This window comes from Prunus avium, chromosome 2, assembly GCF_965620075.1.
Source record: "Prunus avium chromosome 2, drPruAviu1.hap1.1, whole genome shotgun sequence".
Classification (NCBI taxonomy): Eukaryota; Viridiplantae; Streptophyta; class Magnoliopsida; order Rosales; family Rosaceae; genus Prunus; species Prunus avium.
In genome coordinates this window covers 35,467,365-35,480,230 of record NC_142285.1, presented here as the reverse complement: position 1 = coordinate 35,480,230, position 12,866 = coordinate 35,467,365, and the positions used below count along the sequence as shown (strand labels likewise).

The following is a 12,866-nucleotide window of genomic DNA, read 5'->3' as shown; positions in this document are numbered from 1 at the left end:
ATGGCACAACCAAAGCTAGGGGTCCCAATATATAAAGTTGCTGCTTGGACATGTTACATGTATTAGAGCCTATGGGGTTTTGGACCATTTATGAGATGGTCTATCTAATCTAGCTATAAAGATTGTAGCACATTGGTTTTGGGACTGGGAGTTTCATCTTTTGTACCTTTCTCTTTTGCAAGCTTTGGGCTTCTATATTTGTTTTGAAGATGTTGGATGGAACTATATATGGGAGTCACATATTTTTCTGCAGTGTATTTATTATATAATTAGAAATTTGAAGATGTTGGATGAAACTATATATGGGAGTTACATCTTTCTTTACGGTGTACTCCAAATTGGAAATTTTCTTTGTCGTTTGAAAATAGTAGCGATAATGACACTTTCCCTACACTTTCTAATTATGAGTAGAAAAAACTATAAAAATACTCAGTTTGGAAGTGGGTGAAACTAAAATTGGAGTGGTATTATCTCTACCCTTTGAAAATGCACAAATGTATGCAAAAACATTATATGGGTTGTTGATTTTATGTAAGAAAGTAACAAATTGTCAATAAAATTGCATCCATAATTGCGCATGGTAAAGACATGAAGGCACCAACATTTACTCATGAGAGTAAATATTGATGGTGCACTGCCTAGTGTCCAGCAGGGAAGCAAAAACAGGGTTGGTGTTGGTAGCAGAAATGAACAAGATCATTAATTTTGAATGGAAGCTGAGGTGGTTGAACTGTTGGCCACAATTGTTGATTTACAACTGGCTTCGGAGGTTTGCCTTTCATTAGTGATAATTGCTATGAAAATCTGCCACTAGACCCAAAAGAGAGGCAAATGTTATGGCACACTCATTGGCTAAACATGCTTCAGACACAAGCAAAGCTTTAGAGGGAAAAGGCCCCTTCTTGATTTGGTCCTCCTTTTTGCTTGCTGATACAAAACAAACCATATTGATTGCATTTGAATGCATAACAACTACTCTCTACGTTTCAAGCATTCAACACTAATAATTTCCAACTCAAATATATAGTTTATTTCAAATTGGGTTTTTTTTTAAAATTAAAAAAGAGAGGATGTTATCTGGTCCAGTTGCTTACTTGGTAAGAAGGCAAAGAATGGAACAACTTGAGTTGGAGTAAAACCAAAATTGTATTATAATTTGCATTATGTATAAATAAAGCAGCAAGATTCTAGGATACAACTTTTCTATGAAAGGCAATATTTTCTAGTGCTTTTTTGTTTTTTGTTTTTTTTGTTTACATTAGAGTAAAGAAACTCTACTAGAATTCGATTCTGGATGCCATAGAGGTAGGGGGAATCCAACACCACTGTAGATGTTCAATGGTCCTCAGTCAGCAAGTTGTGTAATCTTTAAAACTTAGAGCAGTCAACAGAACTCTCAAATGTATGGAATGTTCTTTTCTTTTTGAAACAAAGATAACAATTACACATAACCCATATCCATGGGAGACTAATACCCAAACCCATATAGTTCAATGGGTAAACTGGCGAAATGCTCCATGAACTTGTACCTAATTATTAATTTACTCTCTGACCCTTTTTAAAAAAAAAATTAAGGACTCGAATTAAATTTTATTCTCAATTTCCCTCATGCCGTCCAAATTCTCAACATTTCATCCAATTTTCAGTTAAATGATTAAAAATAATTTTTTTTTGGGCGAAAAAAAAAACCTCCCTACAACCATCACCTTTCTTCCCCATCATCACCACAACCAGCCCCTCATCTCACCAACCCAAAACAACTCCTCCCCATCCCCCAAGCTTAGCCACTCCAATCCTAGATTGAATTACAGCAGCCAGTGACCCAGCCTCTTCCCCACTCGCAACCCACCTTGCATCCAAAAAACATAAAATAAAACCCTATCCCTACACACAAACCCAAACCTATTTGCGTCCTTTCCCCTATGATTTTTTCCCCCATAGCCTTACGGGTCCAAACCTCTTCACCTCACAAGTTCATTGCCCCTTCATCCAAAATCTCGACCCCAAATCACACAACTCATCAATGGATTCAAGATTTGAATAAAATGGGGCTGTTTGGAGGGTGGGGGCTGATGGGTTTGGTCGCATGGAGAGAGAAAGAGAAAGAGGGCAGAGAGATAGAGAGAGAGGGGCAGAGTCGCAGAGAGAGGGAGTCGTAGAGAGAGAGAGGGAAGAAGGGGTTTGGTCACAGAGAGAGGCAATAGTTGCAGAGAGAGAAGAAAGGGTGGGTGGGTCCCACCCCTCTGTGTATTAAAATGATTTTTTTTTCATTTTATATGTCATACTATTTTATTTTACAATATTTAATTATTTTTAACATATGAAATGACCAATTTGCCCTCATATTTAACGGCAAATTGGATGAAATGTTGAGAATTTGTACGACAGGGGGGAAATTGAGAATAAAATTTAGTTCGAGTCCTTAATTTTGTGAAAAAAAAAAAGTCAAGGAATAAATTGATAATTAGGTACAAGTTCAAGGGGCATTTCGACAATTTACCCTAGTTTAACATGTGAACTTTGGGCAGGATATATGATTTGCCAAGTTGAAGAGGATGAGTTTGGGTATATAGAAGAGTTTGAGCAGATAGAGTCCCTAGGCTATATCATCTCCTCCAATTTATCTTTTTGTTCTTATTCAAAATAATATTAACTTTTCCAAAACCAACTTGGTTACATAGCTTGGTTTTCAATTTAGTTTTCTCTAATATCTCAAATGATTTGCATGTTTAAAATAATCAAATTAAACCCATATGTGGACTTTCTCTCTTGGAACTTTATCAAATTCTTATAGTTTTCTCTTGACATGTCAAGAAAAATACTTTTCCCAATTGTAAAACTATACACTAATTTGTTACTGAAAAGGATAATTTTCATGTCAAAATCATACTGACATTCACAGGAGGAAGATGAAAAATAAATTCACTCAATTTACGTGCACACATGATTCAAGAGTCTGAGTTTGCTCACTTTCCTTTTCTCCTTTCCCCTTTTGATTATGCAACATGTTAAAAAAATTAACCATAGTTAATCTTATTATTTTAATATTTTGTAATGGGAGTCATGCATATAGAGGTTTTTTTTGAGGGCATCTCATCGGCCTCCAAACATAAAACATCAATGAAATAAAATAAAAGTATACCAAGGAAAATAAACTAAACAATCAAATTCATACTTCTTCCTTGAAAGCAGTATATAGAATTCATATTATCATTGCTGATCCTAGATTTGGAGCTTCGACAAGGCCAAGAAAAGTTAGAGAAGAGTTTTGGCTGTGTTTTGGGCCGGCCTAAAACAAATATAGTGCCTCACCAAGCTGCCTAGCAAGTAGCAGAGTCATTCTATAGTGAGGGTTTTATATATGACCCTTAGGTGAGGTTCTATTTCTTAATTGTTGAATCAGGCTAAACAATTTGATTCAATGGTTAAGAGATAAGGCCTCACCTAAGAGTAATATATAAAGTCCTCACTATAGAATTCTTGCGTATTATTTTAAGTCTCACACATCGGGCTTAATTCAAAGCCCATTCCAATTTTGTTCATTTTCATTTTCATTTTCATTTTCTTGGGCCAGTGATAAATAAGGCTCAATGGCTGACCTTAGAGACAAAATAGACCACCATGGTAAAGAATGCACAAAAACACCATAGAGAGGGGCAAAACCAAAATCAAGGAGGGAGAGACATAGAGAAAGGAAGAGGGCGGGGAGGAGGGGCAGACCACCTCCCCCAAGATGAGGCTCAGGCGCTGAAGGGCTTGAGGGGCAAAAAAAATAAATTTATCTGCTAGAGTTTTCGCTTTTTCTTCTTCTTTATAACAAGTTTATCCTTTTTTTGGGTTGCAAACAACGCATTTACATCCCAATCACAAATGTGTCGATGATGGTCGTGAATGCAAGTGGAACGACCAGTGCATCGTTTATCATCATTATAGAAGCTACCTAAAACACTAGTGTGCTATTTATTGAGGTCTTAAAAGAAATGTTCTTCTTGAAGATTTGATTTCCTTTATGAACTTATCTAGTGTGAACTAGGAGTGGTGTAACTTTTAATGCTATCCAACTTTTATTATCCGTCTTCAACACTCTGGTAAAAAAAAAGGAGGAGAAAATTTCAACACTTAGGTTATTTAGAGGTGGTGCAAACCCACTAAGTCCCTGCCGTGTAGGGTATAGTAGTGAGTGCCATCCATTTTGGAAATTCACAAACAATTGCAGCAAAACAGTTCAACAAGTTGTGAGAGCTCGACATGATGGTGATGAAACATGCATTTTTGCTATTTAATCGAATTTCGTTGACTCTCAACCCCACCACTTGAGACTCAAGTGGGGAGAAGAAAAAAGCCAAACACCAATTACACCAGTGTAATTTGCTCAAGGTTTTCGTGGTTGTTTGTATGACCAATTGAACTCAAGATTTCAATTCCATCATACTTCATGCCACTAGAATTTCATCCTATTTTCTACAATATGCGTGATACATTGCAGGCATTGGACTTTAAGAAAGACAAGAAAAAAGATAAGGTTTCCAACTTCTGTATTATGCCCTGCCTAGTTGTTATTGTTAGAGTTTGACGTAATGCGCGGGACAATTGAAAAAGACTGCACGGACTGCCTTGCTTTATTCATATAGAGCTCACGAACAGCTTTATGATCTAGAAATAAGATTGAATCACAAAAGAAAACCAGAAATATACATTTTGTTTTTCTTTTGGTATCTTCATTCATCAACGCAAATGAAGAAAGCAAGAATGAGGAAAATAAAATATACATGTATGTATATATAAACTTGTGCTTTTCAAACACTGGAACTTCATCTGTGATCCTTTTGCCTCCATAGATCAATCAAATTGCAAAAGCCAGACAACCCTGTTTTCATTTTCTTGGCCTTGTCTTTTCTTCCTCCAAACACAACCCTCCTCTTCCAAATCTTCCTAATCCCCATAAATTCACTCAAGCCACCCACCGTGGAAGAAGAAGATGACCCTTTGCCCTCCCTTGATGATATGGTAGTGGCACTCAAGGAGGCCATCTCTGATGATGGATGATGAGAGAGATTAGTGATGAACCGCCTTGATCCTCCTAGAGATGGCAATGCCATTAGATGCCGTTCGATCAGATGACTGACTGTGACCAACTCATAGGAGTCATATAAGGGGCTGCCACAATCCCATATGCCCAATTCTGCCTCTTCTTTCTGATGATCATCTTCTCTGCGTTTCAATGTTTGCTGCATATTTTTTGGTCTGAAATTTTTCTTGGCACCAAGATTGTTTTAATAGACTGATTAAAAGTATATGAGAGTTAGGCTGACAAGTGACAAGCATGCAATATTCTGTGTGTCCCAATTACATAAAGATTCTCTCGTATATATTTTATAATGGGCACACCATGTTTTGCTGGATGCACCCCTGATTCAATACCTTTGGAATTACTGTCGTGCCCTTTATAGGGAGATTTTTTTTCCTTCTTATTCATCAATATCATGGGAAAATTTGATGAGGATAACATTGTCTGTTACCAGAAGCATGACAGATCCTGCTCATTATTCATATTGGGATAAGACAGTAAGCAAAGCAAATCATGTGGTGCTCCAGCTTTTAATCACAGGTGCTCTTCACCAATCTACATTTAGAAGTTTGTATGGTTTTGAACACACTACTGAAAAGAAAGAAATTAACAATGGTATCAAATGTGGTGCTATCTACCACAGAAGGCAACAAAATCCATATTAACTTTCATCAAACAGGTACGAAATCCATATTATATGGCTTGTAAAACTTTTCAATGAATTGATAGAGGAGCTTCTGTATATAGTCCAAGGACCATTCAATTTTTGTTCTTAATTCAATGTACTGCTTTAAATCATGTACTGCTTAAGCACGATTTTGTGATATTTCTCTTCAGAATACTGAATGACGTACTAAGTTCAAATTTTCATCCCCGTTAATACGAAGAAGTATGCTTTAATTAAAAGACCGAAATAAAAGAATATTAAACGTACAATCTTCTTCTTATTTGGGCTAGCTGGACTAATATGTGACAGTCTTTTACCATGTGTAACCTATACAACAACGCAATGCATGTTTCTGATATTTGTCTTCTTCTTTTTTCTTTAGTTTGCCTCGGTTATATGTTTGTGGAAAATGCATGAACTTGATTTTTTATATTATAAAATAATAAACTTACAACTCCTTTTTTTTATTTTTAATACAAGCGATATTGAGCAAGGGGGAATCGAACCTTCAGGTGCAAGGGTAAATGCTCTTAAGAACATCTGCAATGGTGAGAGTCATTTCCATTTTATTTCAATAAATTGAACTTTTGACTTGTAGTGATAAAGAAGTTTTATTTTTAACGGTATTTTTTTTATTACCGTAAAATAGAATCGAAATCCTCGATCAAACCCAATTCCAACCCATTTTTCAACCCACTTTCACTAATTCTAAACGCCAACGAGATCAATTGAAAATTAATAGAACTAATAATTGAAATTTTATTCGATGTTGACAACAATTATTGTTGTAAGAAATGTTTCATAAATCCATCTGGTCGTGGTGGAGTTTGATTAATTAGTGTGAAAATAAGAATACCACAACAGAAGTCGTTTTTAGGTGACATACGTACTCCATTAAAAATACTTTTTCTATAGGGAAAAATATGTGTTAACTTGTAAAGCTCAAGTAGCAATCTAATATCTCACCACAAGTCGTTTTTAGGTGACATATATACTCCATTAAAAATATTTTCTATAGGGCAAAATCTATGTTAACTTGTAAAGGTGAAGTAACTATCTAATATTAGATTGTTTTGGGGCTTTTCATGAAAGAAAACAATCTCCACCCACCTAGTATTTGTTTATGCATGTCAAATTAGACAAGTAAGAATGCTATTATTTTATCAAGGAATGCATTGTCAGATACCTACTTAAATTAGGTTTAAATTTTGTCTGTGGTGGAAGAGACTCATGTGGCCCTGCTTCACCATACCAAATAAACAAAGAACGGAGATGGCGCTTGGCTCAAGTCTGTGTGTTAAGACCAAAAGATACCTAATACCACGACATTACACGTGAATGGGGGTTTCCATTGTCAACATCTTCCATGAAAGTTATACTTTGACCTGTAAAGTTGTTTTTCTTCATCATCGACGCTACATTTATTGCACATGAATAGATGAAAAGTGAGGAAATTATTCGGATTTAATATCAATAAATAAGTATCGCTTGTGAAGTGGATTAGGATAAGTTAAGAGTTCGATTTATGTTCTCTGCCAACGTTACCAAACTGTCACAAAATATTAGAGACTTGAACATATAAGGAAGTCCTCAACTAATTTCATGAGACATGCTTTTGTTTTCAAGACATTCGAACATTTGATCTACCATCTTCCCGCACCATTTGAGCTAAGGCGAGCGATATTTTTACTTTGAAAGGTGAGAGAAACAAAATAATGCTTTAACAAAGCTAAAACAGAATGTATTCATATATCAACACTCAATTTGAACAGTGTGCATACACTTAATTATTATAGGCGGTACTAAAGAAACTCCTAACCACATTGCCACAAAGGATTTGCAAAACCATGTTGTTGTGAGGTCCTACACATCTTGGGGCTTTGAACTGACTAACAGCAGCTCCCTGTGCTAGGTAATGGTTCAGAATCTTCTGGAAGGTTCCCTTCCGAAGAATTCGAAGCTCAAGCGGACCTATGGTATTGACCTTGCGCGAGCTAAGGTACCCTGCATCAAGAAAAGATTTATCCAAACAGTTGCAGCATTCACTAAGAACCTCTTGGCTTGGTTCACCATTCAATTCCCAGAAGATGACATAGTGACCAGGATCTGCGGACAAGTCTACATGGCTTGAGAAGTCAACAACTTCCAATTTTTCTGCAGCTAACAGCTTGGCAGCTTCTTCAACAGCTAGCTGCAGATCATTCTCAGTGTTCTTGTCAATGTTGATGCTAAGGAGAAGATTGCTCCGGCACATGAATTTAATCTCCGGGGTTGAGTTATGGAAGCCCACAACTTTCACTACATCTCCTAGCCTATATCGGTAGAGACCTGCACATTGAATTTGATCAGATTTTAAAGCACAAGTTTGGATAAATTTGCACATAAGATGGCAGCTCATATTTCATATAAAAGAGCAAGACTTGTATGACGACTTGTGGATTCGAGATTCCATGACCAAGAACTAAAATACAAAATCTACCTCTTTTTAAGCATATTTAAATCATGTTAATCTGATTAAGATGTACTTTTAACTTTAGATTACTATTAATTTGACTAACTGACCAAACATATTTCTGCTGCTGCATTATTCATGCATCATATAATATAAAGATAGTAATGGAAAAACTTGAACAGGCCTACCCAGATCAAATGAGAGTTGGAAAACTTTGAGAACAAAAACACGGATACTATAAAATACTTGCAAGTTGACAGAGAATACAAGGCTATATGATAAATTATATAAATTGCCACGCATGCTGAACAAGAAAACAAATCTGTTTCCTCTCAGAAGATTGTGTCTGTATCTGCATAGAGCAAGACTAGCATAGGACCTTGACGTTCAGACCAATGAGATTAACAACGCAGTATTCAAATCGAGCATTTCTGATGTTGATATATTATGGGGGACATCAAATATGCCAACTACAACTATAGAAGGATCATATGCTAGAGGATTGTATAATGCTTTTTCACTGTGTTTAAAGATTATTCTGTGATTGAATCAAAACAATAATGGATGCATATGTCTAAGCCAGCTGGCTGAGTCACGTCAACTAGTGAGACTTCAGAATCTCATTAGGGACAATACAGAGAAACAAAATAATAATTGTAAAGAACAACGTACAGCATGGAGAGGAGGGATATGGCACAAGGATAGAAGCAGTTGCCCTCTGGCTCTAGGGTCACATGGTCAGCATTTAAGGCCAAATCTGGGTTTCTAGAAGCCCATTTAATGGGACTGGCAAGAAAAAGGCAAGTTATACTGTAAAGGATGAATTCATGGATTAATAATAGATTTTTCAGAAGCACAGTTCTTGAGAAAACAAGGCTTGGCACAGTAAGCATATTGAATTTCAAATCACTCTGCATATTGTAGACTCATAGGAAGCAAACCTTATTGCTAATTATAATTTAAATAGAGGAGCAGACATGGGCTTAGCCAAGTTAGCTAGAGCGGATGTGCTCCCCACTCTGCACCTGAGTTGGAATCCCCCTCCCCGTAGTTTAGATTAGATTAAAGTAGATTATCGCTTGTATAAATAAATAAATAAATAGAGGAATTACCTGCAACATTAGTGATAACAACCTCATACTCTTCACCAACCTTGACTTCAGTCAGACCTACTGGCTTGGGCTCCACACAGAGCTCCTGGTCACCAATGTTGTTCCTCAGAGGGATGAATTCAAAATATCCAATATTAGGGAGCACAGCATAAGAGGTGAACTCAGTGGGTACTTTTGGGTTGATATTTGCTCCAATCCACCCTTCAGAAGCGCCATAATCAGCACTCAACAAAGGCAAGCCCGCAGCATAGTGCCTCAACTTCTTCTGATAAGGCTCCATTGACCCTGTCATAATACCATAAATGTACTTGACATTTGGAAAAAGTGCTGGTATCAATCCATACCAGTTACTCAATCCTGAACATTTTTCATAAATGAGTTCAGCCAATTCAGGGTCTGGCTTGAGCAATTTTGACAAAGCTGATCGGATTGACGGGGCTGTGATTCGGCTGCTGAGGACCCCGTCTTGAATGTTAGCACAGAGTTCTTCCCACAGTAATTCAAAGGTTCTGAATGCAAGGACTATGCTATGAGCAAATGCTGAAGATATCGACTGAACCTCATCCCTGAATATTAGCCCACATAAGAGATGGCAATATAAGGACTGGTGGAAATCAGGACCAAATATTACTTCATCAGGGCTGCAGCATTGGGATTGCATTGCTTTCATCGTGTTCTTGAACTGTGAACGACTATACACATTGGTGGTGGCAGTTCCAGCTGCCAAACCACCTTTTGTTTTGAACTGCTTGCTGGAATAGATGAACTGCAAGGCCTTTCCATTCACAATAGGAAACTCCCTGAACAATAGGCCTCATTTTAGATCATCAGAAAAAGTAAAGGAGGAAAATTGAAAGATAGGTGAGTGCTAAACTCAAATGCATCATTACCTGTTTCTAAAGGCAAAAGACGTTTGAAATATCTGCATGGTAGTTTCCATCAGCTCATCAGTGAAAGGTACGAACTTTGGCCTTCCCTGAGAAGTACCAGAACTGCATATCGTGCAACATATCAGAAAACAAAACTTCTCCAACAGAAATTCTAAGTGACGAAGTAGTAAAATAGAAGATTTCATAAGTACCTTAATGAGATGGTTGTGATTGGTTTCCCAGTGAGAATGGGAGAGGAATCACCATCTGCAATTCTCTGAATATAAGGGTCCAAATCCTTGTGAGTAACAAGGGGAACAATAGCCTTGAAACTCTCTGGGTCAGTTCTTCCATCTAGTCCTAGATTCTGCAAGTACTCCGCTGATGCATTTTCTTCCAAGATCTTCTTAAGGGTCTGTCTCTGAACCCTCTCGGCGTCCTTTGTCATTGCTTCAAAGTCCTCTATGACTTTCTCCATGTTGAACTCTTCCATCTTCTCCAACATCCTCACAAATTCTGACTTTACCAGGAACAAAAATCAGCACCAAATACAACTCTAAGGATTAAAAAATACAAGAAGTTTTATATTGAACCTTTAAAGGACTAACAAATGAAACTATGATCATTTAATTGAAACAATCAATTCACTTGAGATTCTAATACACCCCATTCTCACTCAGCCAAAAAGAAAAAGAGCAAAAACGCTGGCAGGGTGGAAGAAAGCGACAAATAGCTATGAGCCATTCAAAATTAAAAAAATCATTCAGATGCTCAGGCACCTTGTAACAAACTGTTGACTTTCTAGCAACTAAGAGCACCTCCAACTGGTTGCAGATTAGAGCTTATCACAACCAGCAGGCAGAGGGGCAGTTGGATACCTGATAATTTTATTTAAAAAGCCGGTGAAAGTAAAGTTTCTGAAAACTCAGAGCACCTTTCTTTTCCTCAGCTTTCTGAGCAACCAAACAGACTTCAACGAGCATTCCAGAAAAAGGTTGCAATCATTTTTCAAGGATAAAACAGGAAAAAAGACTTGATTAATGAAAAATGAAAGAAAATAGCTAATCTTCTCATAAATAAAAACAAAACTAGCTAATCTATGCAACACAAGGTAAAGTCAAATCTCCAAAAGCAGGTTGAACACACGGTGCAAAAAGGATGACTAAAATCTCTTATCAGAAGAGTCCTCCTCCAACTTGAGAACCAGAACGCGAAGCTTCTAAGCTTTCGTCTTTAACTGAGTGCAGTCAACGCAGTCAACTCTGAACAGCTTTCCAGGAAACTTATCTAATTCGAAGATAAAAGGCTTAAAAGATCGAAAATTCAATAAGATAAAGAAAGAAATTAAGCAAATTTAAAGCTCCAAGGGGTTGAAGTTCATCCAATTAGTGCTTCAAACACCCAACTATAGCCTGTACTCAATAGGAATTCGAAATCCAAATAAGTAAAATTGATCATTATCAAAAGCAGTAACATATTAAAATCGAAACCATGTGGAAAACGAGCTTCAAAAGTTGGCCTTGTCCACAAGGCGAAAATTAAAAAAAACAGAGAATTTCCAAAATAGAAAATAGAAAAACCTTTTCTGAAAAAAGAAACGACTTTCCAAAATCAAAGAAAAAGAAATGGAAAAATCAACAACCAGAGAGAGTGGGAGACAAAATCAGACTTGTACAGCTTGTAACAGAAAACTCAATTGCCCAAGAGTCTACTCTGACCCAAAGAGAAAACAAAAGAAAGAGACTTGAGCTCGTTTGTTATGTCAAAACCTCAAAACCCACCAGAATTCCAAGACTAACAGTGAACAGCCAGGAAGAACAATACCTGTAAATCGAAGTCTGAGAGAGACAGAGGAAAACAGAGTGCTCTGTTTTTGACGTTGACAGAAGAAACCAGGATTTAGAAGCCAACTGATAGAGGATGATGGCAGGCACAGAGACCAAAGCACTGTGGAAGAAGAAAAGGTTACAAAAGTCACCGAATTTGATGCAATTTTTCTGCTGCGGAAGCAAACAGAAGATAGTTTTCTAGAGAGAGAAAGTAAGAAATGTGGCTTTGGGGGTTGAGACCAAAGGCCAGAGTGTCGAGCTTGGCTTGGGTAATTTAGACTGGGAGTGAGTGAAGATTCTTTGTGTAGGTGCAATATTTATATAGGCAAATATTACCCAGTTGGCTTTTTCTTTTTCATTTTTGGATGACGATTTGCGTGTGCTTTGGGCTGTGTAATTTCCTTTTATTTTATTTTTATTTTGTTAAATTTCACATCATCAATGACTTTAGTTAATTATTCTAAAAATGGTTTTTAAGACCTTCTAAAAATGATGGAAAATACTAAAAGAATCACAATATTGAGCTCAAACGGCACTGAATGTGGTAATCTGTTTTAATATATCACCATTCTTTTATTTTCTTTTTGGTAAATAAAAGATATTCAAATATGACGTAAAACAGATAGTTGAAGCGATAGAAGAGGAGTTAGAGCATCATGCATGCAAAGGCAAAACCAGCAAGTTACAAGTATGGGCCCCGAGCTCCGATTTGGGGCCATGACCCACTGTTTTGAAGGGAACAGTGCAACGAGTAAAACTCATTGTTTTGTCATGATGTATATATTTTTTTGGGCATTCAAAATCGTTTAACAGCCCAAAACAGGCCTTTTAATACTTTGCTAGTTTTTAGAAACTTTTGTTTATTTCCA

General features: G+C 36.9%; 1 protein-coding gene across 2 annotated transcripts; it reads right to left on the bottom strand.

The window, feature by feature from the left end:
• Positions 1 to 7,454: 7,454 nt before the first annotated feature.
• JAR1 (Auxin-responsive GH3 family protein) lies at positions 7,455 to 12,134 on the bottom strand. 2 transcript variants are annotated; one of them, XM_021952287.2, is made up of 5 exons: positions 11,993 to 12,134; positions 10,381 to 10,688; positions 10,190 to 10,291; positions 9,300 to 10,099; positions 7,455 to 8,063 (listed from the first exon to the last, which is right to left on the bottom strand). In XM_021952287.2, exons 2-5 carry the CDS (start codon positions 10,671 to 10,673, stop codon positions 7,519 to 7,521), a joined length of 1,740 nt encoding a protein of 579 aa, XP_021807979.1. In that variant the 5' UTR covers positions 10,674 to 10,688; positions 11,993 to 12,134; the 3' UTR covers positions 7,455 to 7,518. The 2 variants fall into 2 exon arrangements, with proteins under 2 accessions (XP_021807979.1, XP_021807981.1); XM_021952289.2 differs by having other exon boundaries at positions 10,381 to 10,684; positions 11,993 to 12,127.
• Positions 12,135 to 12,866: the final 732 nt, after the last annotated feature.

What these genes read in the sequence shown, in the direction of transcription:
- JAR1 (XM_021952287.2), bottom strand. Translation starts at nt 10,673, where the DNA reads ATGTTGGAGAAGATGGAAGAGTTCAACATGGAGAAAGTCATAGAGGAC. An exon ending in ATCACAACCATCTCATTAAG is followed by an intron (nt 10,292 to 10,380) that starts GTACTTATGAAA and finishes CACGATATGCAG; the next exon opens with TTCTGGTACTTCTCAGGGAA. An exon ending in TGTTATCACTAATGTTGCAG is followed by an intron (nt 8,064 to 9,299) that starts GTAATTCCTCTA and finishes TTCAATGTGCAG; the next exon opens with GTCTCTACCGATATAGGCTA.